Source organism: Semicossyphus pulcher, unplaced genomic scaffold (assembly GCF_022749685.1).
Source record: "Semicossyphus pulcher isolate SPU_LCO1_2020_fin unplaced genomic scaffold, fSemPul1.0.p SCAF_23, whole genome shotgun sequence".
In the NCBI taxonomy this organism is placed as follows: Eukaryota; Metazoa; Chordata; class Actinopteri; order Labriformes; family Labridae; genus Semicossyphus; species Semicossyphus pulcher.
This window is the reverse complement of record NW_027211697.1, coordinates 15,875,990-15,903,829: the sequence shown is the minus strand read 5'-3', so window position 1 is coordinate 15,903,829 and position 27,840 is coordinate 15,875,990. Positions and strand designations below refer to the sequence as shown.

At 43.4% G+C, this 27,840-nt stretch overlaps 1 protein-coding gene across 14 annotated transcripts; it reads right to left on the bottom strand.

Annotated features, from left to right (window-relative positions):
• Window positions 1–12: 12 nt before the first annotated feature.
• mapk8ip3 (mitogen-activated protein kinase 8 interacting protein 3) lies at window positions 13–27,840 on the bottom strand. Of its 14 annotated transcripts, none has more exons than XM_069674427.1 (34): window positions 26,864–27,840; window positions 21,927–22,047; window positions 21,073–21,143; window positions 20,479–20,570; window positions 19,760–19,780; window positions 18,006–18,114; window positions 16,745–16,967; window positions 16,522–16,624; window positions 16,120–16,238; window positions 15,329–15,340; window positions 14,732–14,749; window positions 13,398–13,455; window positions 13,028–13,180; window positions 11,820–11,877; window positions 11,478–11,629; window positions 11,324–11,380; window positions 11,053–11,223; window positions 10,295–10,454; window positions 9,036–9,086; window positions 7,945–8,034; window positions 7,580–7,732; window positions 7,301–7,466; window positions 6,920–7,117; window positions 6,642–6,819; window positions 5,910–6,029; window positions 5,746–5,826; window positions 5,579–5,646; window positions 5,217–5,365; window positions 4,758–4,929; window positions 4,505–4,618; window positions 3,461–3,499; window positions 2,818–2,982; window positions 2,207–2,353; window positions 13–1,469 (listed from the first exon to the last, which is right to left on the bottom strand). In XM_069674427.1, exons 1-34 carry the CDS (start codon window positions 27,167–27,169, stop codon window positions 1,312–1,314), a joined length of 4,053 nt encoding a protein of 1,350 aa, XP_069530528.1. In that variant the 5' UTR covers window positions 27,170–27,840; the 3' UTR covers window positions 13–1,311. The 14 variants fall into 14 exon arrangements, with proteins under 14 accessions (XP_069530528.1, XP_069530531.1, XP_069530534.1 ...); XM_069674430.1 differs by having other exon boundaries at window positions 10,295–10,421; XM_069674433.1 differs by having other exon boundaries at window positions 18,060–18,114.

Below are 27,840 nucleotides of genomic sequence, written 5' to 3'. Positions count from 1 at the left end.
CAGACGCAGAGCGTACGTGTTTTCAGCACACAAATATGTTTAATATTTAATCCACACAGATAGATCGATGCATGAATCCATACTGAACAAAGAGGATGGGCTTCAGTGTGTCTGGAGATTTACAATAATCCCTGTACACATAACGACAACGCGTCACTGATCACCTGCTTCACACCGAACCGTCTGATCAACAGCCAGTCAGAGGAGAGAAACGAGACTCGGACCGAACCTTCAACACGATACGCCAAAACCCCCACGACTGATTTGAATAACAACCCTGCTCACGCGACGTCTCTGACCCGGTCAGTTCAGACACTTCCTGTCGTTTAGGGGTCTGTTAATGCCCTCTAAAGTCATGACTTCCACGAGGGTTTTTTTAATCAGGGTAGAAAATTAGCAAACGTCATGTTCCAAGAGTCTTCACACTGAGATGATGCATCACTGGCTGCAAAATCTGTTAGAAAACAGCCCAAAACAGCCGAAACTTCTGTGCTCAATGTGGTCATTTACCTCGGTGTCGCCTCTTTGCTCCTCGTACCTTCACTGTTTTAACAAACCGAAACTCTTCTACCTTCCACCACAGTCTGAGAGCCAAAACAAGACCTTCTCCTGGATTTCTATTCACTCACAAACATCATCAAAACTGATTCTGTCCATAAACACCTGACGTCTGCACTGATGAACTCCATTTAAACAGGGTGATGTAAATATTTATGGGTTCCTGATTGGCTGTTGTTCAGAAAATCAGACAGACTTCTGGGAGAAATGCAGGTGGTTGTTGTCATTCACGTTTCTGTAGCTGCTGCTTTTGTTTTGGTACAATGGATGCATGTCGGGGCTCCGGGCTTTGAGACGGGGTGGAGGTTTTACAGATGACAAACTAAGTTGGATAGGGAGAGGGGTAACTCTGGGGCAGATGCAGGACAAATTGAGGTAAATATAGGAGGAGATACAGTGTGCTTACAGGGTGAATATAAGGTCAATACAGAGGAGGGAGGTAGTTATGAGGCTGGGTTACAAGGCTCATGAAGATAGTTACAGTGCCCTGGGAGGGACAAACAGCATGGCAGGCAGATTATAGATCAGGAGGTACTTACAAGGCATTAAAGTTACATTTGACGGGGCAGAAAGGGGAGTAATAGTTACAGGGGACGATACACGGCTTGGAGGGTCGTTTTAGAGCCAAGGGGGAACTTTTACATGACCGGGGGTAATTACAAGGTTTGGGCTGCTGGAAGCTTTTCAGAGGGGGGAGGAGGGAGATTTTTTTTAAGGTGATGAGTAGGTGAGGTGTTAAAGCGGGCCCAGGTGTCACTCAGGTATGTAAGACACCTGCCAGACGATGATGTGGCTCCGCTCAGCTTTGCACAGAGCAGGTTTCATCTGCGAAGCTCCACCAGCAGCAGCAGCAGCAGCGGCAGCAGCAGCAGCGCTCTCTCCGTCCTCCGTCTCATCGTCCTCTCCGTCTCCTGAGGAAAACAGGTCAACACAGAGCCTCAGAGCTGGAATCTAACTATGAACACAAACTACAATTAAGTGCATTTATTTTTTGTATTTTCTAAACAAGTATTTAGTTTGTAAAGAAACACATTTTGAAATCATCAAAGATCATATACAGCTAAAACAAAAACTTGATTTGGCTTTAATCACGATGTTGTTCAGTAAATATTATATATTTATATTATATATATTCAAAATAACATAAAATATGAAGCTGTGGAGATTGATGCCACATTTATCATTAAAAACACTTCTGTCCCGTTGGGTCATTTTATTCTGAACACTCTGGTACTTAGACCTGTTTATCACGAGTGTTCACTGCCCTCTAGTGGTCATGGCGGAAGGCTGCCAATAACAGTGTTGCGGTTCTAGTTGTGGCCACTGGGGGGCAGTGCACACTAATCACAATAACACCAATTAGAAAACATAAATAATTAAACACATTTTAAGTTGCTAAATCTTTTTTCAATTAGATTTTTATATGATTTAATTTATTTTACAAAAAACACAATTATTTAACAAAGTAATTTATGACGTGTCCTTCCTTCAAAAGAGATTTTGGATGATATACAAGTAAAATATAAACATGCAGCAACGTCATCGAAGTACTCAGAGCTCAGCTGTGTGTTGCGGGACATCGCTACACCTTATCTCAGTGTTTGTGTGTGCGGCTTCAGGTGTTCGTGCCGGTGTAGTGATTCCTCACCTATACGGAAGTCGATGTAGCCCTCGCCTCCACTCAGCACCAGCACGTTATGAACGCTCTGGGCCTCCGTCTCCTGGGGCGCTGTGGAGCCCTGACCCTCTGATGGACTGTCCAGCACACTGCCGTTCAGCGTGGCTAGAACGTTTCCTGTCACACACACACACACACACACACACACACACACACACACACACACACACACACACACACACACACACACACACACACACACACACACACACACACAAAAACAAAGACACCTATTACAAATATGTGTAACGGAATGCAGGAACACCTCACCTTTATTATTATTATTGTTATAAGGTGTGTGTGCAGTCAGGGGCAGTGTTGTCACTTTTCTCTTAACTATTTTTTTCGACCTTTAAGCCGTTTTTAAATCCCACTCATCCTTCTTTTCACGACTGAAGAGTCTGAAACCAGAGTACATCACCGTGTCTCTGCAGATTCATGCTGCAGTTCAGGTGTTTAGTCTGAGAGTGAGACTACTTTAAGGCCACCTGTCGACCTCTGGGTTACCTGCATTAAAGTGTAGGTGTGTGAATCAAACGTTCAGAGCAAAAGCAGGACATGAGACTCTGCTTTGTCCCTACCGGGTACAGAGACGAAGAACTTGACGGCGTCGCGGTGTCCGTGGAAGCAGAGCTGGGCCTGTGCCATGGAGCAGTACGGGATGAAGCTGCCGCTGCTCTTCTCAGAGCCGTCGTCTCCGTACACGTGGATCACTCCTCCGGACGACGTCGGAGACACCTTATTGGCTGAGAGACGAGCAGGCGAGCAGTGAGGAACAAAGCAACCAGGGATTCTTACATGCAAATCATATGTTGAAGCCCGACACAAGAATCACAAGAATCCACTTTTCAACTGAAAATAATAAGAAGTGATTTAAGAATATTTTCAAAATAACAGAGACAGCTGAACTACATCTCTCTCATGCAGCACAAAAACAGAATGTAAGTCATTGATGAGAGAAATCACAACGATCAATAACATGCAAAGCAACCAAAGGGTAAAAGCTCTGTTCTGGTCGACAAATGTTTGCACACAGAACATTTGGTTTCCTCACGCTGAATATTTACAGATAAAACACTGAATAAGACTCGTACAGAGGTTTTCACATCTGAACTCTGAAGTCTGCAGACATGAAGACTCTGTTTCAGGGGACGTGAAGGTTTGAAGGCGGGCGAAAGAAAAGGAAGATCACAACAGCAGGAGGGAGGGAGCGCTCCCACTTACCCCTCACACCAAGGAGCTGTCCTCGGTGAAGGACCACCGCTACAGGAGGCGGAGGAGGAGGAGGAGGAGGAGGAGGAGGGCGGGAGGAGAAAGAGGACAGTAACAGTAACAGTTAAGACCAAGACTGTCTGTGAAAGAGGTGAAACGGCTGAGGGGAGACAGGAACACAGAGGGAGGACAGAAAGACGGGGAGTTCATGGGGAGGAAGGACACAGATACACACGCTGCAGCATGTGAGGCTGTTAGTCCAAATGTTTGATTATAAAGCTAAAATACTTCCTGCTCTGCATCAACGTCATGTCAACCTCATTAGCTGCATTTTCCACCTCCAAGAAACATCTGCATAGTCAGAAATGTGCACAAGCTTCACCTCAACCTGAGAAATCCAGGAATACATGTTCCTTCTACACTTAATGGTCCGAGGCAGTGACGTGTGGGCCACGCCCCCTGCTGGGCTGCCAGGGTACTGCAGGAGGGCAGCAAGAGGTCATTAAGGAAAGCTTATTTACTTCTGCACTTATTTTGATGCCTTACACTTTGTGTATCTGGATGGATTCATTTTTTTAACTTCCCACTTTCACACATAAATTTATCTATATAATAAATATATATATTAAATACAGAATAGTCCCACGTGTCGATCAGAGTTTGTGATGAGCCGCAGAATATTTTTAGATGTCACATTTGGCCGCCTCATTCGCAGGTTTGGGAACGGCAGGTTTCGTGGTTTTAAGCCAGAAAGATGAAGCGACCACATAGAGGTGCTGCTGGATTCAGATCAAAACTGAAAATAACTCTTTGTTCTTTACTCGTGGCCTACTTTTACTTTTGCACCAAATGTGATGAAAATCTGTTGAGTTTTTGAGCTATTCTGCCTAGCAACATGCAGACATAAACTGAACTCCTCTGCAGAGGTAACTGAAACGGTCTTTAGGGGATTCTGGAGACACAAAAGAAGCTAAAAGGAGCATCTTCTTCTTACAGATTAATATCTGACTTTTGTCCACGCGTGACTTCATGTGCGCTGTAAAAAATGAAACTTACTCTCTGTCAGTGGGATGGAGATGATCACACCGTTTCCAGTTCCTACCCAGAGACGATTCCCACCAATCAGAAGAGCTGTGATTCGGACAAAGGAGAAGCCCAGCTTGCCCGTTCCTGTGAAGAAACAACAGAGTCAGAACGACTTCAGACAGGCTGCACGTCGGTGAGAATACAACCGCTAAAACATGGAGGATAAAATCAATCTACTACACGTCTATGAATCAAGCTCTCAAACAAGCCAACACGCTCTCACCGAGCATTTTGCTGACGTAGGGCTCGATGTCCACGTCCTGGAGGTGCTGGTGTGTGTGTGCGTGGTAGAGACGCAGGGTCGAGTCGAGTCGGATCGACACCCACACACCGTCTCCGATCCACGCTAGCTGCCGCACCTGACTCTCCCGGCGAGGGTGGGCGTCGAAGGACTTCTACAGAGCAGGAAAAGAATCAGGGAGGAACAGAGCAACTCATTTTTAACACTTCTTCACTTTTAGTCCTACGAAGGGGATGCTGATGTAGATGATTTAGAGTCCTACTAAGTGGATGCTGCCCTTTAAACCAGGCAAGATGGAAAGACAGAAATTTTAACCCAAAACCAAAACTTTTTACTCTTTTAATCCCTCATAGAAATGTTGAAATATAATAAATAAAACCTACAAAATGCATCAGAAATCTGAAGTGAAAAACAGCTGACCTGACACAGAGTCAGACTCACCTCGATCTGCATGCTCTTGGGCTGGATGACGTGGATCTTGTTCTTGTAGCCGCACCAGACCTTGTCATGGACCACGGCCATGCAGCGGATGGAGTGATGAGGTCGACCGAGGTCCATCAGGTGGTAGTTTGACAAGTCCCACTGGCCGTCTGTTGACAAACACACAGAACGATCTTCTGACAGTTAAAGAGTCTTAGATGTTAACAGAAGACTGAAAGCAGTTTTATAGAGAGATATTTGCTTTTAAAAAACTACAACTATGAGTTTTATAAAAGTTAATTTCCTGTAATTACACAGGACATGCATCACTGTTTTCCTCAGTATGGGAGCTCTGTTAAAACAAACAGTAAAATCCCAAATACCCTCTGATCTGTGGAATATAGCGAGGGTCCCGTCTGCGAGGGCCACCAGCACACGGCCTTTCACATGCCTGCATCGAGAGGAGACAGAGACTGTTGGAGTGACAGAAATACATCAAAGACTTGTTGTTACTCTAAACCCCAGTTTAACTCAGAGTTTATCCACTTACACCAGACTGAGCACCGAGTCTTTGAGTTTGATGGAGTGGAGGCACTTCTTCCAGTTTCCAACGGCTGAGTGGACGTAGAGCCTTGATGGAGAACAGAGCGGGGAGGTATAAGTAAATGAGCAGGGAGTGTTTAATAACTTGAGATGTTGTGGTGAAGGACTTACCAGCCGTTCTGGGCCCCGAGCCACATGGTGGGGGCCACGCTGGTGTAGTTCTTGGTCTCATCACATCCGTCCTCTGACTCTGGAGGTTGAGAACTTTCCTCTTTGGACTGACCGGCGCTCCTGTTCAGACACAAGACACACAGAGCCAGGTAGATCTTTTGTCTTATCAAACATTAAGTGGCAACCTCTGTAGCTGAGAAATGAAGAAGTAAACTAAAAGCTGCAGTTCCTCTGGTGTCCACTTGAGGCTGTCTCCAGCAGTGAGTCAGTCCCCATAGAGCCCCATGTTAAACTTTACAGCAGAAATAAACATGTTTACAGCCTGGTACAAAAAACAGTTTGGGTCTCTATAGCTCATTTCTCTCTTCATGACAACTGTACGGGGAGAATCTTTATACAGCTCACCTGCTTACATTATATTAAGGCTTAAATTAAAGGGGCGTGGCCTCTTTGAGTGACAGCTGGGAGCTGCTAGCTGTCTGCTAGGTGTCCCCTCAGCTAACTCAGTCACTGAACGTAACCTCTGGGCCGTGTTTGTGCTGTTGGAGCCTTTTGGAGTTTGCTCCACCCACTCGTCCAAATATGGTCACTTCTGGCTCCACAAAACAAACATGGCTGAACTGACATGCTGAATTCAAGGCCTCAAAAAGGATGGGTGTGTGATGTCACGGTGGCTAAGTCCATTGTTTTGTACAGTTTATGGTAGAGATGTGGTCGACTTTGACCTCCTACCTGTCAGAGGCGTCTGATAGACGAGGCGGGGGGTCGGTGAAGACGTGCTCAGTGAACGGTCCTGGAGGTCCGTGCTCTGTGTGGCCGGCTGTGGACTCGGGAACCTCGGTGGCCTCTGTGGCCTCCTCAGCCGACTGAGCGGGGTGAATCTTCCCGTTCATGGGTGGAGCTGTGGGGGCTTCAGGACAAAAACATAAATAAATACATGAGCTGGTTTGTTTTCAAGCCTTTCATGTATGAAGATGACAAAGATGCAGGAGGGTTTATGATGCACCCACCTTGTCCTTTGTCCATGATGGGTGTGTCTGTGCGTGAGGAGCAGTTGCTGCGGGCAACACTGCAGTTTGTGGCACAGCCGACCAGAGTGATACCGGCCAACATGCCCTCCACGCTGCCCGTGTCCTCGCCTCCACCTGCTCCTCCGTCACCTGGATCCAACACGATCTCTCCGGCTGGATAGTCGCTCTCACTGGCAGCTGGACACAAACACAAACACACATTTTAACATATTATAACTTAGATATATGACAATTTCATCCTAAACATTATTTGTAATATCCATGTATTGTTTTGAAAGAAAAAATAGCAAAATAAAACAAAATGATTCTTTTTATAGTCGAGATATTATTGAGATGTATAAAACCGAGTCTCTGCCTCACCTGGCACGCTGGAGATGCAGAGCACGTGGGCATTGCAGACGTTGAACTGGTCGACCAGCGAGCCCGGCTGGTTGGCGTCGATGATCACCACCTTGCTGGCGGAGTGTGTGCTGGTGAGGATCCACACTCGACTGCTCATGGTGTCTGTTTCCTGGAGCTCCTTCGACTGGGTGAACAGAGGAGGAAAGGATGTGATAGTGAAGTGTTAAAGCTGTCATGGACGCATGTTTGAACACACGTTACTTTTTATATGACGGATGTCCTGAAATGTGTTTGTACCTTCCTCTTCTCTGGGGAGCTGTGGTTCTTCTTGTCGGCTCCGTCGTCCTCGGCGTGCAGTGGGTCGCTGCTGCCTGAAGGTGCTTTGCCCTGCAGAGACTCCTGGCTGCTGACCCTCCATCCTGTCAGGTCCACCCCCGCTGCACACCACAACTACAGACACATGCATGATTATAACGTTTGACAGAGTTTCCACGACACACGTGTATGTTGAACATTGGACCATCACTGGACTACAGACAATGCCACAAACCTTACTTGTTGGTAAACGTGTTAAACTTAGATTTAGTTAACAGCAAAAGAATTAACAAGTAGGACATATTTATGCATCGTCCCTGTCGTCCCCTGCCCCCTGAACGCCTCACCTTCCTGTTGGGGTCCTTCTCCACCAGAGGACGACAGTACACCGGGACGGGAACGTTCTTCATGCGGTTGTCCTCTTTCTCGTTAGTGGTCTAAAAGCAGACGTGACAGGAAGTCAGGAGACGAGAAGAGTTACAGAGCACTAATGAAGATGTTTGTCTGCATGTTCCTACATAGCAGGCACTACAGGAAACTGCACAGGTGTCACTTCTCTCAGACAGTTTCATGGAATGATGTCATATTTCTTCCCCAAACATATTTGCACAAAATGCTTCAAGGAAAAATCCACGGCTTAGTAACAGCAGCTGTTTGTAACTCCAACACTCATAATGTCATGTTAAAGGAAAGGATTATTATTTTTATTTGATCTCAGATTATGATCAAAGTTACGCCCAAGATGAGTTGATTGTGGTGAATTTTATGATCCAGATCCTCATTAATCAGGACACAGAATATCCTCACAGGTGTGTGTTTGAAAAGGGGGCGTGGCACCTTTTTAACTTATTATGAGTATTCATATTTTTTACTAAACAGGACGTTCTCTTAGAAAAGATTTGGCATGTTTTGATTTCTGCTAACAGTGACATGTAATGTTCATATCGTCCCAAAGTTATGACTCAGTGATATTAAAACGTGGATTTTTCCTTAAAGCAGATCAAAGCAGGAATCAGTAAATCATAAACATCCAGGTGTTAAATCGGGCAGGTTGAGACAGACAGAGGTTAAAGGTTAAAGGTTAGAAAGAGTCAACTCCACGAAGAGTTCATCAGAGAGATGCAGAGATTCATGTTTGTGTCTGACAGAAACAGCTACTTGTTTTGTATTTCATGCCTCAAAATAAAAACTGGATTTTCATGCACATCCAGAGTTGGATGTTCTTCAGATCATTCACCGTCGTAATAAAATGATCACTCTGTCAGAAGCATTCACAGCTGACAGTACAGGTTGCAAAGGAAAGAAGATGCTGTTTAAATTATCTGGATTGTTGTTCTGAATGCATCAGCCGTCAGCTGCTGTCTGACGGCTTCATGAGGGAGGTTAAAGGGAGGGAAGCCGTGGAGGCGCATGCTGGCACTCTGTCGGTCTCACTTGCCTGTGGTCTCTTCAGCGGGCTGTCCTGAGCGCTGTCCGTCTGACCTCCAGTCTGTGGGAGACCAGAGTTAGAGCCACCTGCCTACCAACACACTCTGCCCCCCGGCCTGCAGCCGCACAGCAGCCGATCTGAAGCGCACTCTGATGCTATGAAATCATGTTAAGTGGAAAGACTCGGAGCTTTCACATATTCAGGTTTAATTTACGGATGAGGCGTACTTTTCTTATCGCCACTAAATCTCAGAGAAAGACCAAAACAATGAGTGATCAAGTTTACAAGAAACAGAAACAAACAAAAGTACAGAGGAGACACAGTTCTCCCCGCTGTCTAACATACTAACTTAAGCTCCAAATGTGTAATCATCCGCATGAGAAAATAGTCCCAAACTAACTATTTACTCTTGTTTACTTTATATTTTCTAGTTTGGTAAATGATTGAGTCCATTTGATAAATTAAAGAACATATTTGTAATCTGTTTTGTAAATGTGTCTGTCTTCAGGCTTCAGCCGAACGCCACAAATAAAGCAGCTGTCAAGTATTAAGAGATCGACTAACAGGATCTGGTTTGGACCTCGTCATGAGATTTGTTGACTGCTGTCAAAAAGGTCCTTTTTGAAACATATGATATGTTCCTTTTTAACTGAGAATAACAGTTCTACAGACCAAGTACTTTCACAACCATGTCCACTCTGTCCATACATGTGCCACGGTGTACCAGCTCAGAGTGAGGAGCCACAATCAGTTTTAGCTTCACATCTTTAAAGAGTGCTCTGGAAAAAATCAATTATCCTCACAACACAGCTGCAGGATTATAACAGAAAGCTCACAGAAAACTGTGCATTGTAACCAGATAATATAATATAATTCCCTCCACTTCTACAGGTGAGAATAAACCTGCCGGGGCTTTTCAAACAAGACTCGGTAATATTTTGAGTTTGTGAAATGATGTTCAAAGATAATCTGGTCTTTTTGTAAACCTGTGAAAAAGAGATTTTCAAACTTGCGGAAAATATTTGTTCACGTAACTTAAATGTGTGTTTGCATGCTTATGTTCACTGTCACACCACAGTGTGGGAGATCTGAGCGCTAAGTTTCACAGTTTATGTAATTTAATCAGAAGTGTGTGGTTGGTATGTTTGGAGCACAAAGTTTTTCACAGGTTAACAAATGTTCTAAAGTTCGTTCACAAGCTTGAATCTTACTGTCCTTCCTTTATGTGGGGGCCTACAGGTGTCTCTGAGCTGTGTGTGTGTGTGTACCTGTTTGAAGCGGGATGGTACACTCCATCCACAGGCCTGCATGATGCCGTCATCGCGGCGCATGTGCTCGCGGACCTGCCGGTATTGTTCACGCCGCTGCTCTCGGCGGGCCAACAGCGCCGAGTCGCTGAGGAGAGACGCAACACCGTTACTGGCCAGTCTGGAAGCAACGGGAGGGAAGAAGGAGAGAGGAAGAGCGAAGCGTTAGCAGCCGGGCCAGCCAACAGCAAGAGACAGAGAGAAGAGATTAAAGATGGAGAGGAGAGGAAGAAAGCAACAGCAGCTGTTATGAGCAAACGCTAAACTACGGTTAATTAAAGCTCAAGCCGAGCTTTGAGTTTTTCACACTTCACTGAAAAACAAGAAAATATCCATATTTTCTCCTGAAGTCGAGCCGTTCCATGTACCAGCTCTATAATTAAAGTCTTTAGCATTTAGCATCCCACCCTGAGCCTGACGTCAGAGGGAAATGGCCGCTGAGTATGGTAGCAGAAAAAAGCTGCACCTTGATGACCTCAGGTTCAGATAAGATAATATTCTGAAATGTCCCTTTAATAATGCAGTAAGAGATTTGTCTCAATGGGATACGAAGGCAGAGATAACGAACACCAAATACTCGAGAACCTTCTAGAAGCTTTTTTACTCCCCAAGCTGCTACAAGCGAGCAAGCAGCAAACCAGGCGCTCAGACCAAAGTGTGAGGCGGCTGAGGACGGAGGTTTAGCGTTATGTGAAGGTATCGAGCGGGTTGTAGCTCACTCTTCAGGGAAGAACTCCAGCGTGCGGTTGGAGGTGGAGATCTGACACATGGTGTGGCTGCGTCTCTGAGAGAAACCAGCCGGCGAGGGAGACTTGTAGTGGATGTTGACGCTGTAGTACGGCCGCTTGACAGGCGGAGGGCTGGACGACGTGCTGAAGAGACGTGCGAAGCTGGTGGACGGAGGGAGAGAAAGAAGGAGAGGCTTTGTTTGAACAAACTGTTTGTTGATGTTGTTTGTAGCAAATAAGTGAAGTAAAAGCAGGAACTTACAACTGCCAGATGGTGGACTTCTTCTTCTCTTGGATTGGAGGACTCTCCCGTGACGCCCTGAGAGGAAACAGAGGTGTGTCAAAGGAAATAAAAGAGTTCACTGTGAGGAATTCAGCCACCATCTCAGGGCTTTCAAGTGTCTTCCTCCGTCTACCTGATCATCTCTGTCCACCGCACGGCCTCCTGCAGCTCCATCAGTCTCTCTTTGTACTGATTCCTCTCCATCAGCACGCGAGCCATCTCCACCCTGGTGAACCGTCGCCGCTGCGTCATCGTCATGTCGCCGTCCTGCATGGGTGACGAAAACTGGGCACACGAGAACATAGTTCCACTTTATGATTAAACAAGGCGTGAAAAGACATTTACAGGCAGAGACATGCAGCTCACTGATAGAAGATGTCATGTTTCGATCTCTTTAATGCAGCACCATTTTCATCAGCTTATATTTGGTTTGATATGAGTTTTCTGCGGTGTGAGTGTCTATAAAGAAACTCACATCGTCGCCTCCTTCATCCTTTGAGTCCCGAGACGCACCGAGGGCCTCTGCTCGTAACCTGCAGCACAAAAGCAGCGTTACTCAGCGTTCCCTGTCGGAACTTCTGGACCGACAGGGAAGAGTTTGATTACACACTTTGCTTTCCTTCTATGAATAAAGATGCTCTGAACATTTCAGTCTTGTTTTTCTGAAAAGAAACCAAAGAATCCTGCACGCTGTCCTGTAATAGAACTAACTGAGTAAGCAGTGGTTAGATGTATGAGTAAGGTGAGTTCGAGTGATGGACAGAGTGTGGGATTCTTTGGTTTCAGTATGACTTTGAGATGCAAGCTGAAGGAGAGAAAGCTGTAAGGACGTCACTTTGTTTAATTGTTGTATTCCTAGTTGTTTGGTCTTTGTGAAAGGTTTAGTTTGCGATGACAACAATTAAACACTTTAAGGAAAAAACTTTAAAAAAGGAAATTAAGAGCATTAAAAACCCTCCCACTTTTAAACATTTAAACTCTTGGTAAATATTTGGGGTGGATGGAAAAGAGAAACTACCAAAAAAACTCTCCGTCTTTTTCTTCTCTGACTCAAAACTGTGTCACACCAAAGTCCTTCAGTGTCTAAATACACTTTAACATTTATTTTGTGTTGTTAAAAATGCTTCGGGAAATATGAAATGTGTTCAGGCGAGTTTTATCATTTTCAATTTGGCTTTTTATTGCAGTAGAAGTTCCTACATCAGCTTTAACCGCAGGTAAAATGCATCCTCCAGCAGTGTGAGCATCCTCCTCCATAAACACACTAAAATATGTAAATCAACACTATAAAATCTTTGGCTCAGATTTAACTCACAGACTGGATTTTAGAAGTTTAACATGCACATTGAAACGTCAAAATGAGCTGAACTTAGAGTTTCCAAAGAAAACAGTGAAGCAGAGGAAGCAAGGAGAGAAAGGAGAGGACACAGAGCTCCTCCTGCCTCTGACTCAGCTGAGAATGATCAATGCAGGAAATTAGAGGAGTTCAAGTGGCCAAGATGGTGTCGACAAAACAGAAAAAAATGGAGATCTGTTTTGATCACTAAGGTTTGGATTACACGGCAAAAGTTCAAACCAGGTTGTAGAGGGATTAAAGTTCCTATTGTTCTTTAACTGCTGCTGAGTTTATCTAACTTCATTCTCTTTAGAATCCCATAAAGAACAACTATTTGGTATTTTCACCTCTTGAGTTCTTCCTCCAGCTCTTTGACTCGAGCGTCCACCTTGTTCTTGGACTGCCTCACAGCCTCCAGCTCCTCCCTCAGCACCTCCTGCTCCCCCGACAGCTCGTCCACTTTGGCAATAAGGTCATTTTTCACAATGTTGAGAGCGTTTCTGACGAGAAAAGGAAGCAGAAGAGCAGGAAGTAAGACATCACATATAAGCATTGAGCGTGAACACATTTATTATACACTATTCTGTTAAGAAGGCTGCAAAGCCTCTGAATCCAGAAGAGGAACCAACCATCAGAACATCATGTTTCCGTTGCTTAAAGACACATTTTTAGGATGAAGATTAAACTAACACTCATTAATCTTCTCCGTTCTCTTACTTGGTCTCTAGGAGCTGTTTGTTCTCTGTCAGCAGGTTCTCCACCTCCTTTCCCATCCCTGAAACAGCCACATTCACGTCTCTGTTACTCTTCACACACAACACACAGCCTCCATCAATCCATAAATCAATTGATCGATATGTTAGAAGCTTTTCTGTGGTAACGCTGCCTTTCAGAGCAGTAAAGGGAAGTGCCTTTTGTGGAGCAAATGATGGAGAAGCTCCACAAAAGGTGACGGTTTAATCACTGAAATGAAAAGTAAATTAATGGACGATGACTGATTTAAGTGCTCATGTTAACATGGAAGATAATCCAGGTTGAAATGGAGGGTTTGTTGTTTAATATCAGGACAATAATAAGTCAACATTGATTAAATGATTGGTTATTAAAGCCAAATAAAAACCTTTGAGTGTTTGGGCCTGATATAAACAGCTGACAGGAGTCCATCTCTAACGGCTCCGACTTCACTGGGTAACATTTAAACTTTAAACACAACGCAACAATAAAACCATAACAACATTTATCATTCAGTCAGAGCTCAATCCAGCTCAGGGAGGACACATTTAGTCCAGAGTCAGGGTTTATCTTTAACCAGGACAGACTTGACGTCATGCTTAACTTTATAAATGTTGTTATTAAATCTGAATTAAACTGTACGTGCAAGCTGCAAGCAGTGTGCAACATAAGCCAAGCACACAGAGTTTAAGCAGAACACTGAAACCGATAAAACTGTGGACATGAGAACTCGTCAAAAACAGAACAAAATCAAAAAGCAGAGGTTCCTTCAGACCAGGTGTGATTACAAAGGTGAATAAGTGTTTGTGTCGTCTACAGAGGAAACTCTGTGATACGTGAGCTGACTGCAGACTGAAGGGAATCTATGGGTTTGACTTTTGTCTGCAGCACTTCAGTTAACTCAGAGATAATACATTTTATCTTTATTCTAAAAGTAATCACTTAATGTGAACATTTATACATTTCATCAGTTTGCTCCTTTGCTTTGACTCTTCTTGCACATTATCACTTACAAAAGTGGAGACAGTGTATGTAACATTCGTCTACGGGCATTTACTGGAATAAAACAAACACTTTGCCAACCGAGGGCGTCTCCTGTCTGTGCTTTGTTTTGTGTCCTTTCAATGTAAAATAACGTGGGGGTCTTTAGTGACATGTATTATAAAATTAGGTATGTAAAATGCAAAAGGCAGCAGAAGAAGATAAATATAAAGCCACACAAAAAAACAAAGAAGGAACCAGGAGGATGTGAAAGCTGGAGGCCAGGGAATGACATAACAAGCAAACGTGACCATGAGAGAAGGCAAGGTGTGCCTTACCGAAGAAATCATCACGGACTGGAGGCAAAAGAAGAAGAAGAAGGGAGGGAAAGAAAGGCCACGGATCAGAGAAGAAGAAGAGAGGGACAGGAAGTGAAGAGAGGGGAGAGAGGATGCTGATAAGCTTGTAATATTTTGATCTGAAGAGCGGAAGCTGCTTTTTTTGGCACTGAAACAACGTCAAGGATAGAAAATGCGTTTCTACGAGCCAGCAGATGATTTATTCAGATATCAGAGAGATTTTAAAGTCCCAGTGAAAATAAATATTTAAGAGTGTAACGCTGCGTTGAAATTGTGCATATCATATTGAACGTGAGGCTGGGAGTATCTGGGATTCACTGTGAATCAGGGAGTTTTATAACGAGGGGGGACAACTCGTTTTGCCTTCAGGAGTGCAGATGTTTACGAGTTTTATAGACTGAAATGATTTCACTGTGACTTTAAAGGAAAAACGTTTTTGGACATTGGACATCAATAATTCAAACTAATTCCAGTGTAAGTTTTCTAACAGTTGATATTTAGTCTTAGCTCTGGAGTTTGGAGCGTAGAGAGGAGGGAGAGAGTAAAAGAAAAACCAATGCATGCTCAGATACACACCTGAGAACTCGCCTATGGGTGTCACCAGCAGAAGCACATAAAAGGGGAAAAAGGAAACGAATGAGAGGTTAACAGATGGAGACAAATCTACCTTCCTTTGTCTGCAAAATCCAAAACAACCCGGTTCTAATAACAAAAATGTAAATGAATGAAATCCACCAGAATCCCTCAAAGAGAAGTGACCCAGAACAGAGATTAAAAATGGTCTAAAAGTATAAAGATGAAATAAAGAAATCTGATCAATTCAACTTCAAATCTATTTAAACTCACAACCTTTACAATGTGCTGCATTAAACAAGCCTCTGCCTCATGAAAGGACTAAAAACAGGAGCTACAACGATGGAGAAAGAAGTAAAACTGCATGAGTGGGCAGCTGGGGGTGCAGCCAGTGAGGGTCTGTATGGTTTTCAGGATGTGACGCAGTGATGAGCTGCTGGCATGAAGTGTTTTACCGCCTCAGCCATGCAAGAGAGACAGAGAGAGAGAGCACAGCCTCACACTGAGCTCCTGCCCTGCAGTGACGCAAAGCAAAAAGAAATGCTGGCGCTCATGCATCTGCCTTCCCTTCGTTTGGATCTACAATAACACATGGAGGAGGAGTCTCAAGCTTTCCTTCCACCGGTTCAAGGTGAGCAATGATCACCTGACGGAGGATTTGAAGGAGGAAGACGTTTCAAGACATTTCCTCTGAAGTGAAACATTTTACTTGAATTTTACTGCAAAGCTTTAGAGCCATAAGACTCGTATTTTAAGTAATTAATCTGTGACTGCAGCTGAAGTCCTGTTCGTACCTAGCAGCTCAGCGCCTGCATCGACATCTCCGATGATGTCCGACTTGGCGTCTTTGATCTCGTGGTAGAGAGAGTCGGTGTTGATGCCGAAGGCCTCGTTCACGATGCCCTGAGAGGGGCTGAAACACAGAAAGGACTTCATCAGAAGATTAAATATTACTTGTTTTTCAAACTAAGGTTAAATAAAAGAAAACCATCTGCTGCTTGTCTGAGTCGGACTTCCTTGAACGCAGCGCAGCCTGAAGTGACGTGTACATGTTGGTTTTAAGCGTGCAGAACACTGGTGTGATCTTTTGAACTGTTTCTGACTAATTCAATGAATTCAGTCTTCAAACGCAGTAAGATTTTCACTGCACTCCATCTATAAGGCAGTCATGTAACGCCTCCACACTTGGTTTCTACCTGTTTCCTCCTCCGTACACTCGGGGGTCCACACACATGTCCAGCTCTGGGGTCGAATCGATGATCTCCTGAAACTCAGACCACTCATCGCTGCTTCCCATTCCTGCAAAACACAACACAGACACAAGTGAACGCCATTTCTGCAGAACATTTTGAGGGAACACAGAGAGTGTCAATCACGCTGCAGGTTTAACTGTGAACATATTTGGTGACGTCCTCTTACCGATGCTGACGTTCCTGGTTTCCTGAGAAACCTGCACCTCCATGTTCCGACTGAGCCGCTTGGCACTTTTCCTGCGGTTCCCGGCCCGCATGGCGTCAAACTCCGGGACGAAGCCCTCGTTGATGGGGGTGACGGTGGCGGAGGGGACGGAGGAGGTGGGTGTGTTGGACTTGCTTCCTGTGCTGCTTGGTGTGGCCACTGAGTCGGTCTCTGATCCATCCTCCTTGGGGTGGAGCGGTGTCAGTGAGACGTGGGAGCAAGACAGACAGCATAATGAGCATCATATACTGGAGGCCTGCTCAGGTAAGTGCCTGATTTTACCTATAAAACCGGATTTATTTTAATTCTGCTGACAAAATGGTGCCTCAATTATGACTCAGCTTTCTTGTGAGAGGCTCCATGTCTTCTGGTAACATTCCCTTCTGTATTTTAGGCGTCATGTTGTTATTGTGAATAAAACAATGGATTAAAAGCACATCATTTATCTGGCTATTTTGGAGTCCAAGGTGGGAAGTCTAATTTGGGGCACTGATGCAACAAAAAGTACTGAAAAAAAGGTACATAAGTACAGAAAATGTTTGACTTAAAACTGATCTGATGGATCAGAACTTCATTTTGTCCACGATTCATTCTCAGCTGAAGACTTTCTTTTTTTTCTTTGCACTTTTAAGCCCCATTCAGAGTCATTAAATACAACTAGTTAAAACTCAAAGTAAGGGTATGTTGCTTCTTAGATTTGAACGTTACCCTGCTCTCAGATGCTTTCATAATGAAAAAACAGGAGCCACAACAAGAAAGCAAAACGTCCCCTTTTGTCTCTTACCTTGGCTGTCCACAGATACAGCATTAGATATCTACAGTTTATATGCCATCAGACTGTTTGAGTAGCATACAGGGACATTTAAAAAGAAAGGCTCAAACTCAAACATGAGGACGCATGTAGAAGCTCCACGATCACAGTAAAATAATCACAGCTATAAAGAAAACTCATGGGAAAAAAACATGGCCTCCTGCTTGCTTGAGTCAACATACAAACCTAACAGATCTGATTTTAAAGGGTAGATTACAGGTGAATATTAAAGTGACACAAGCAGGCGTTGGAGGGGAGGTGGTCCGTGCTGGTGTGGCTAGCAGGACGGGCAGCAGTAAGGCTGGCCCCTCCCCTTTCCACTCCCCCAGCAGCAGTTGTGGAGGAGGACAGGGCCGCTGTCTGTCCCACCTGATAGGCGGAGCAGAAGGGAGAACGACCGAGCTCGCTGACCTGCCAGATGTCTTTCCCGGGCATCATCCTAGCCCCCCCGAGACCCCCACGTACCATGCCCTCGCCGCTCGGGTACAGGCTCAATGACGGCGGGCGCTCCGCTTTGCTCCTGGCAGAAAAGACACAGAGAAGGAGGGAGACTTACGTGAGACTGATTATTGATTAGACATTTCTTACATTGAATCAATATTTCCTCTCCAGGCTGCATCCTGTCCTGGCATGCATTAGATGCAAGGTGCAAAACAACCCAGACAACATTTTCAAAAATGTTCAAACAGTAAAAAGAAACTTTCTCGCCTTCTTGCAGAAAGTTAGATAAAAGGAGTGATTCCACGCTCATGATGCCAAATAAACATGAAGCTACAACCAGAAGGCCGTTAGCCTAGCTTAGCATAAAGTCAGGGAAGGAACCCTCCAAAAGCAGTACATTGTTTTTACATGTTGTTTTTTTAAAGAGTTAAAAATAAAAGTACATGAAATAGTTACTTAGTGAGCTTTAAAATCTTACTGCCACTTTTGCACTCTTCAAATATATTATATACTCAGCCTTGTCAGTGTATTGATTTTCCTGTCTAAATACAACTTTGCATTATTTGCTGTTGTTGTCTTGAGGTCTCTCTTGAGAAGGAGACCCCCTCTCAGTAAAGGCTGCATAAAGTAGAAAAGAAATAGAAGAGAGGCTGCTCGGTGGATTTTGTTTCCTTTGGACAGAGTCGGGCTCTTTCTGCTAAGCTAAGCTAACCAGCCGCCGGCTGAAGCTTTATTTTACTGCACATTGATGAAAGTGGTATCGATCTATCAATCTTCTTGTCTAACTGGACCGCAGTCCAGGACAACAGGCCGAACACACGAGTCTAATGAGCTTTCTTAATTAACAAGAGAAACAGATGCAGGTCGTTCAAACAGACCGAGCTGTAAACGCAGGTAACTGCAGGTGGTTTGTGGAACATGAACACAGAGATGCTTGTTGTAAATTGTAATTCTCAATCAGTTTTTAGACATTAAAAAAATAACATAACCTGCTTGTAAATTTGTCGCTTGTAAGATTTTGCAGGGGCTTTAAATGTGTGGTGGGTTCCTTCACTGTGTTTTTTACATCCTGCCTGTTGATTTTTATTAAGAATATTTATTTTTAAGGATTCAATTTGAATTATTTGCTAACATATAGAACGGCATTATATAGACTCACACAAAAACAGGATTAAATCTAAGTTTAAACTGACGTAATAAAGTGTCTGTGCAGGCTGCAAATCAATATTTACTCACTTCTGCTCCTCTGCAGAACAGCAGACGTGCACGACTATCATCCTTAAATGTTTCTACTGTCAATCTCATTTGTCCACATCAGAAAATCTATCTTTTTAAATGCTTCCTCTTTGCACATCAGTTTTGTTTCACTTTAAGAGGAGACAAACAAGCAGAGCAGGCAGACAGGCAGACAGACGGGCCGACTGGCAACTCATGAGGGAGAAAGAGGAGAAGGTAGACGGAGTAAAATATGCATTCTATTATATGCATTTCTTATCATGACCTCTGAACCATTCCTTATTTCATTCCTTGTCATTAAAATGCAACACTATTGATACATCATAAACTGTTTCAAGCATCAATAACTTCTAAAAACAAACAGGAATACTGGTTTATAAAAACATGAGGAGGGGCATCAGCAACTCTTAAATCACGGTTTAGGAGGCGGGGCTAAGGGAGGAAGAGGAGGAGGTGTGGGGGCAGCTGAGGGACCATGTTGGATTTACCTTTTCCATGTGTGGCGTTGACTGTAACACAGCAGCACAGAGAGCAAGCCAGCGAGACAGACAGACAGACAGACAGACAGACACCGATTAGAGAGAGACAGGAGACAGGAATGTGCCATGACTCATGAAAACACACAAACACACACACAAGTTGACAAAATGTTACAGTATTTGTTTCATCTTAACAAATTTAATCAGCATTTTGTTTCAATGAAATTCACCTTGAAGCCTAATCACTGTTTATAATGAAACACAATCCATCATGAGCTAATCTGCCCTCATCCTTTATCTTTATAACAGTTGAAGGTTTGTAGGATTAAGATGTCTTTAAATAAACAGTTTTTAAGACACTGAACATGTTGCAGGAGGCGACTAATCTGCGGTTCAGCTGCAGAAGCTGCACCAGATGTCCGAATCCTCCTCTGGCGTCATGCTCATATGTATATTAAGAACAATGTTTGGATGATTAATCAACAAATAAACTCTTTTTCTTATTATTTCTCACAAGGATCTAAAATGCTGCCAGATTTCCTCTCCTCTCTGTGAGGGGGAAGTACGAGCTGTTGAACACGATGAACACATGAACCGCCTGGTACATTCAAGACAAACATCAGCAACAAGATGAAGGGTGGAAGTTACAATCTAAAGATATAAACACAAAGATAAATGGACGGCCTTTACACACCCACACACACCCACACACTCATAAAACGACTCACGTTCGTCCACAGCCCGGGCCTTCTGATTGGCTGTTGCTCCCCGCCTGCTGCATTTTGGACCGCTCTATGTGCTCGACGTATGTCTGAATCATCTGTGAACCACGTCGACAAGAAACAGAGAAGATGTGTCAAGATATGCAATCCATGAAAACCAGTTAGTTAGAGTTTATAGGGACCAAACTGGAGCCTTCCCATATTCATTTAAAACAGATCATATGAGACAGTTTTCTCATGCACATCATGTCTTCTTTACGCACTACATTGTGTTTATATACTTTCGAAGCAGACATTGTTTTCACTTCGTTTAGAGAGCTTTGGTGTTTGTTAGAAATCCAAAACCTTCCTGGAATTTAAAACATTTCAAATGTAAAACAACATGAAATCTGATTTGTGGCCTAAAAGGCAAAAACTACAATCAATTGATAAGATCGTCTACCGCAATAATCTTAAAATAACTGCTGGAGCATTTGAGGACAAATAAATCAACAGTATTTGAATTCCCGTTAGTTAACAGGCAGGTATCTGTGGTGGATTGTGAAGGTATAGAAATCTAAATGTTAGACATGATAAAGTGAAATCTCTGGGGACTCTTACCTCAGTGTGGCGCTGGTGCAGAGCGTTGTACTCTTTCTTCATGTCTGATTCTCGCTCCTCCAACCGAGTGACTGAGAGACAAACAGGGAAGATGTTTAACATTAAAAACATCAGGAGGGACTCTGAAAGCTCGAGCAAGGATAAAATAATAAATTCACAAAGCTCCTTAAACTTGACCAGAGACCAGTTCACATTGCAATTTTTCAACGTTAAAATATGAGGGCCTGGGAAATGAAATACATTCATGACAACTGCGAGGTGGATGAAAACCTGAAGGTAGTTTGTAAATCTTAAGCAACAATATTTTAACTGTTTGGGTCTACACACTCCAACTTAAACACTGACACAAGAAGCCTGAAGGGAAGGTGGCAGCGAATGCAAAACTAAAACAGCCAATCAAATAAAAATGTCAGAATTACTGACAAGTGAACAAAATCTAAAAATACAACATCATCAAACAGTGTTGGCTTTCCTTTGGTTTGTGTGTCTGACAAAAACAGCAGAGCTGTTCCTTTAAATGAATCAAAGACGTTTTACTTAATCAAGTCCCAGGTATTGCTTCTAAGTCTTAAAAGTCTGAAGTACCTGCCCCAACAATAATATGCTGGGGATCTTTCTTGTTCAGAGTAAAAACTAAGGAACATACAAACGTGTCCCTGCGTATCTAACATTCAGTTTAGTTTGATGTTTTTGGTTCATTTTCTTCTTACGTCATAAAATCTAGACGTGTTGTTAGAAATAAACTTGTGCCCAACTATGTGGTACCAGCCTATTTCAGGGACATTCATCGGGAGCAGCCAACGTGCTGCACATGAAGTTTATTACATTTGTGATTATGATGTCTGTTCACTCACTCTGGTCTGAGTAGTTCTTTGTCTTGAGCTCCAGCTGTTTCCCCTGCAGCTCCAGAAACTCCACCTGCACCTGCAGGTCCTTCTTCTCCGCTTCCAACGCATCCTCGAATTCAATGAATTTCTGAGGGAAGACACATGAGCAGAGCTTAGACCTTTAAACAGCTGGAAATAGGTTCAGTGTGTGCAGGTTGGGTGAGGGTTATTTTTAAGCTCTTTGACTCTTACAGTTTCTCTGTGTGTACACAGGACCAGGACGTATTCTCTTAGAGCCTTTCTGTATTTGTAAACACAGAGCTGCGTCCCTTCCACATTGCCTCTCTGGGTTTTTCATAAAGCTGTTCACAATGACGTCCTTTTTCAGTGCAGAAAGTGCACAAAGTCCTAATACTGTAATCCTCTGAATGCAGGCAGACCACAGAAACAAGAATATGCTGCAGATATGAAGCACAGCAAGCCACTTAAAGCTTTGTACACAAGTAGGAGAACTTTAAAATCAATTCTAGTTTTGACGGGGAGCCAGTGGAGGGATCTAAGAACAGGTGTGAAGTGTTGAAACTTTTTAGCTCTGTTAGAATTCAAGCAGCTGCATTTTGAATTAATTGTAGACACTGAACAGCTGATTTTGGGAGGCCAGTGAATAGATTATTACAGTGGTCTAGTCTACTTGTTATAAAAGCATGTATTCATTTCTCAGCGTCTAATTTTGACAGAAAGAGTTTTAGATGTTTTTAGATGGTAAAAGGCTGATCTTGTGATTTGATCACTGTCCATGATTACACCCAGATTTTTAGCTTAATTCTCGCTAGCCAAAGACAGAGAGCTGTCTCTTAGTCTTTGCTCCAAAAATAAGAATTTATGTTTTTATCTTTGTTCAGTTGTAAAAAGTTCTCTGACATCCACAGGTTGATATCATCAAGACACTGAGTAAGGGGATGTATGGGGTCTAAGTCATCTAGAGATAACGATAATGCTCCAGCATATAAAGTTTAAATATTAGTGTTCCGAGGATCGAACCTTGGGGAACACCGTACATAACTCCCACTTTGTTTGAGGCATAATCTCTGATGAACACAAACACCTGCCTGTCCTGTAGGTAGGTTCTGAACCAGTTTAGAACCGGACCAGACGAGCCCACCAAATTTTACACTGAAGGCCTGAAGAAGCTGAAATATTACAGAGCTCACCTTAAAGGATACGTTTATGTAGAAAAGCAACTAAAAGACAAAAAACATGACTCAATAAAAATAATTTGTTTGTGATTATTAATAATAAATCTGATTAAAATGATGTTTTGTTTTTGGACCTTTGCAACTAATTTATTAACTGAAAAACAAGTTCCTATTTCTATATCAAATCTGGGCAAACACAGTTTTATTTTCAACCTTTCAGAACATTTAATATTAATATCTGAGGGACAGCATGGTGTGTTTTCTAGTGCTAAAAATGTAATGCTCCGCAGTCTTACAAAACTGTCCTCTAAATAGATAAAAGCAGAGCAGAAATAAAGAATAAATAAAGAGCTGTTTTCGTTCATTTCTGCTGCTTGTGTTAAATTAAAAGGCCTCAAACTACCATCCAAAGTTAAACTGCACTGTGCTTCGTCCTTCACAGCTTCATGAAATAATATCCCTCCTTCTGTTAAAAAACATGTTTTACTGTAACGCCTTTCACACACAACTCTATATGCACCACCTACACTTAAGTACAACACCTAATACACACCTCTAATCTGCAGAGCGTCTGGTATTAAAGCGCAGCATACCAACGAAGTGTTTGACTGCAATGAGGTTACAAATCCAAGAACCTGAACAGAGCTGAAAATATCATCAAAATGATGACGAGCAGTAAAATACAAAGGTTGTATTTGTTTGTAATCAGTATGAAACCTTGAGGAAGCGTTGAGGAGGTGGAGGTTCAATTACAGAGAGAGGTGATGAGAGCCCGTTCAGAGGCAGAGATGATCAATATTTAACTGTCACCACTTCTCAGAGTGTGAAACTAGTGCTGTTACTGATACCAAGAGAGGATGCCAGAAAACAGCAGAAGTTGTTAATAAGCTGAAAACCTGGATATGTTGTTGACGGCTACATGAGCAGACAGGGAGTTGTGGCTTTGTTTACCATTAGCTGGAGCCTAATAACCTTGTAACCTGAGCCTCTGCTCTCTGTGTCTTGGGAGAGAAGCTGCGTTATTGTTTTTCCTGAGGCTCTGAGATTCTCGCTCTCGTGCCGCCTCTTCTCCTCATTAGCCTTCGTCTGTTTCCAATCGTCTACTCGCTCACACCGCAGCTCTCCGAGCCTCCGTCTGTTTCTTTCTGCTTTTGTTGCTCCGTCTCTGCTCCTCATAAGCACAAATCAGGTTACAGTGCCGGGCTTCCTCAGTGTGCACTATTGATTTCCTACGATTCCCCACCCCTCGAACGCCGTCCCATCCCCCATCACACCCCTCTGATATACTCAGACAAAACTGCCTCTCTGTTATGTGTGCCATTCAAATCTGTCGTCTAATAAGAGAAAAGGCGCACGATGACTTCTCTAGCTGCCAGAAGACAAAAGGCTAGAGTCCCTCACCCCAAAGAAAATCAATAAACAATCACTAAACTACTGAAGCAGTTTCCTCTATTATAGATTAAATAAAAGTTTAACATTTTAGAGGCACAGAACACAAAAACAAGCTCTTAAGGCTGCAACAACTATTTCTGATTGATTAATTGATTAGTTGTTTGACCTACATTGCATCATATCAAAGCCTGAATTGGTTAAATTGCTATTCAGAATTCCTTACATTATACAAGACCAAAGTTTAACCTTTTACAGGTACAGAACCAACACAGAAACAAGCTCTTAAGGCTTGATCAGTTGTTAGATCCTTTCACCAGCATGTTAGCATAGAAATAACTGTAGTTTCAGTTTTGCTATCATGCTAATGAATAAACACAACTCGTTAAGATATGTCCGTATCCTTAAATTAAAACAATCTCTATTGTTGCTGCAGAATCTGTTTGTTTTTAAGTATGAATACTTACACTATAATCACATTTAAATAGTAATTATTTTTTCTGCCATGACATTTATAGAAGCTTCAGTAGGCTAACACTAATATTTAAATATGAACCAGAAAGTCCTCCCTAAAGTAAAAGCTTACACTGTAAACAAACTGGATAACCAGCGTGAGGAGAAACCACAGAACAATGAGGAAACAGAATAAAGGCCGAGCTAAGCTGATGCTAGCAGGGCTGAGGGTGAGACTCCGAGGCCTCTTTGGATGTGACGAGGACTAAAGTTGCTTTCTGCTGGATCCCACAACTGCTGTGACACCGGTCAGAGAAAGGCATGTGGGAGAAAAGATTTTCTGGAGGTGGAGTTTGGCCGGTAACGTGATAGCTGCATATTGATGTCAACTTTTGTTGTTTGTGTCCCTGTTTCAGACTGTTTTCAGGTGTTAACGCCCACTGAGAGTCCTGTTTACACCCTTCATCTGTCAGAGCTTCAGTGACACATCCTGTATGTTTGCTGTCATGTCCTTACTTCATGTTTGCATATTGTCTGCTCAATGATTTGAATATGAGACCTCAGCTGGCAGCTCAGGTGTAATAAAAGAGCTAAAAATGAAGCTAATTTCTGTAATATTGTTTTTTACCATTTATGATATAACTGTCTCTGTTGTTAGTAGTAGTATTTGCAGGGGGGGAAGCATTGTAAGTGAAGGGTTAAAGCAGTAGTTGTGTGACAGTAACACAAAAGGTACAGCAATATTAAAGTAGTGTTGGCAGACCCTGGACGTCAGGTAGGCCTCATATTTGTGCTCTTTTAAAAACACTTTTTTAGATGCACCTACCTAATCCCCTGCTGTGTTTGTTTTTAACCATATTGAATTCAGCTTTCATTTTACTGTGAATGTCATGAGAGGTGTAGTGCAAATACAGTTCTTTATATTATTATGAATTTAGCATCTCCAGCAGTTTCATAAGTAGAATTGAATAACACATGTCAGGTCGTGTCTCATACACATGATGTTTTGCTGTAACAAATTGGATTGAACATCAAGTATTGTAAGCAGAACAGAATGTGTTTAACCTTTGAGTAGTGTTTATGTACACGTGTGTATATAAAGATAGCCCGCATACTGTCCATGTTCACTCTGCTACGACCATTTCCTAAAGAAGCATTCCTTTATGCACATCAAACATAACTTCTTCACACTGCTCCAGTCTGGTCACAGGTACAGATCCCTGGAAACACACCTGCTAGGGCAGGAGTTTTGTCTACTTTGCCATAGCATCACACAACAAAACACAACACCAACTGTTACGTGTGTCAGTGCAAGGTGTACAGGTGATGTGTGTGCCAATCTGGAGGTATCAGATGTCTTTCATGTAGCTGTGTTGTATAATGCATTTATATACCAGGAGGCTGTTTACAGACTGTGGCAACAAATCTCTTTGGAAAAGGACAATAAACTGTCTATACCTTATATAATATAATGACTCTATAGTGTATTGACCTCGACCCCTTCTGACTCAACTGATATGGTAGAGACCCAAACCTCTACAGCTCCATATGTTGTGAAATATTTTATAGACCATTTATATTCTCCAGGACTTAATATTTTGCTTTAGTGCACTTAACTCGCACTGAGTCCTCATAGGTCTAAATGTTTCTAACACCTGAGGTTACCTGCTGAGTAGACAAAGCTAGAAATAATACAATCTAAAGTAAATGTCTCTAAACTTTGATTTGTTTGATAAAAGAGAGTTTAACGCCAGTCAGCAGAGCATCGAGGCTAAAAATAAGCTGACACTGTCATGTCACAGGCCTAAACATGAGTCACATGTCAGATGAAACGGTTCAGACAGCACCGTGACTGTGAAGGAAGCAGCGTGGAGCTGATGTGATGATACGGATTGAGGCCCCGGACAGAGCCGGGGGGTCACTCACCTCCTCAGCCTGCTTGCGCAGCGCTTTCTCCCTCTCATACTGGGTGATGAGCTGCTCGTTGTCCTCCTTCAGCAGCTCCAGCTCCACTTCATGCTCCTGGTTCTCCGTCAGCACCGCGTCCAGGTTCTCCAGCACATTCACCACCAGTGGCATCAGCTCCTTCACCACCTCCTCGTCATAGCTGCGGATCAGCCGCTCGAACTCCCGGTAGATGCTGTTGGCCAAGCCCGACACCCGCTCCGACATCACGGATCCGGAGCCGTAGTCGTCCTGGTAGACCACCTCGTCTATCTGCAGCTCCATCATCTTGGCAGCTGGACCCGGTTCTGTTTCCAGATGATGAGGCTGCGCTCAACTGTTTTAAGGCCTGTAAGGCGAGTTGTCACAAGGTTTGGATCCGCTCAGAGCAGAAAAGGGGGAAACAATCACAGTCTTTACTCAAATAAAAAATAAAAACACTTAAGCCATTTTGCAGCAGCACAGATTCACTAAATGAAGACGGGCTGTTGTTGTGTGCAACGGCGCATAACCTTGAGCTCGGTACTGAAAATACTGGTTCTAATATTTGGATGTAAAGAGGCCCCCTCCTCCTCCACCACCAGCCCCCTGTATCGCCTCCAGACGCGGCCCAGCTACTGCTCTCCTCCCGCAGAGAGAATCTGATCCGGGGAGCGGCGGATGTGGGGTGGGCCGGCCTGTGGATCGGCCCTCGTTGAGTCCATGCCGAGGAGCGAAATGCCTTCGTCGATGATATTGCACCTGCCTCTCAGCAGCCGCAGCCATGGACCCCGGCCATTACAGGCAGGGGAAATAAATAAATTAATAAATAGGTAAATAAATAATCAAACGTTCCGGATCCGGCTCTATGATATCGTTTCCTCCATGTTTTGTTCCCCTTCCAGCGGGCTGCCGATGCTGCTGCCAGGCTCGGGCGGTGATGGTGATGTCTCCCTATGGGAGAGGCTCTCCCTGCTGTT

What these genes read in the sequence shown, in the direction of transcription:
- mapk8ip3 (XM_069674427.1), bottom strand. Translation starts at nt 27,169, where the DNA reads ATGATGGAGCTGCAGATAGACGAGGTGGTCTACCAGGACGACTACGGC. An exon ending in TGCGCAAGCAGGCTGAGGAG is followed by an intron (nt 22,048 to 26,863) that starts GTGAGTGACCCC and finishes GTCTTCCCTCAG; the next exon opens with AAATTCATTGAATTCGAGGA. An exon ending in CTACATCGACTTCCGTATAG is followed by an intron (nt 1,470 to 2,206) that starts GTGAGGAATCAC and finishes TGTTTTCCTCAG; the next exon opens with GAGACGGAGAGGACGATGAG.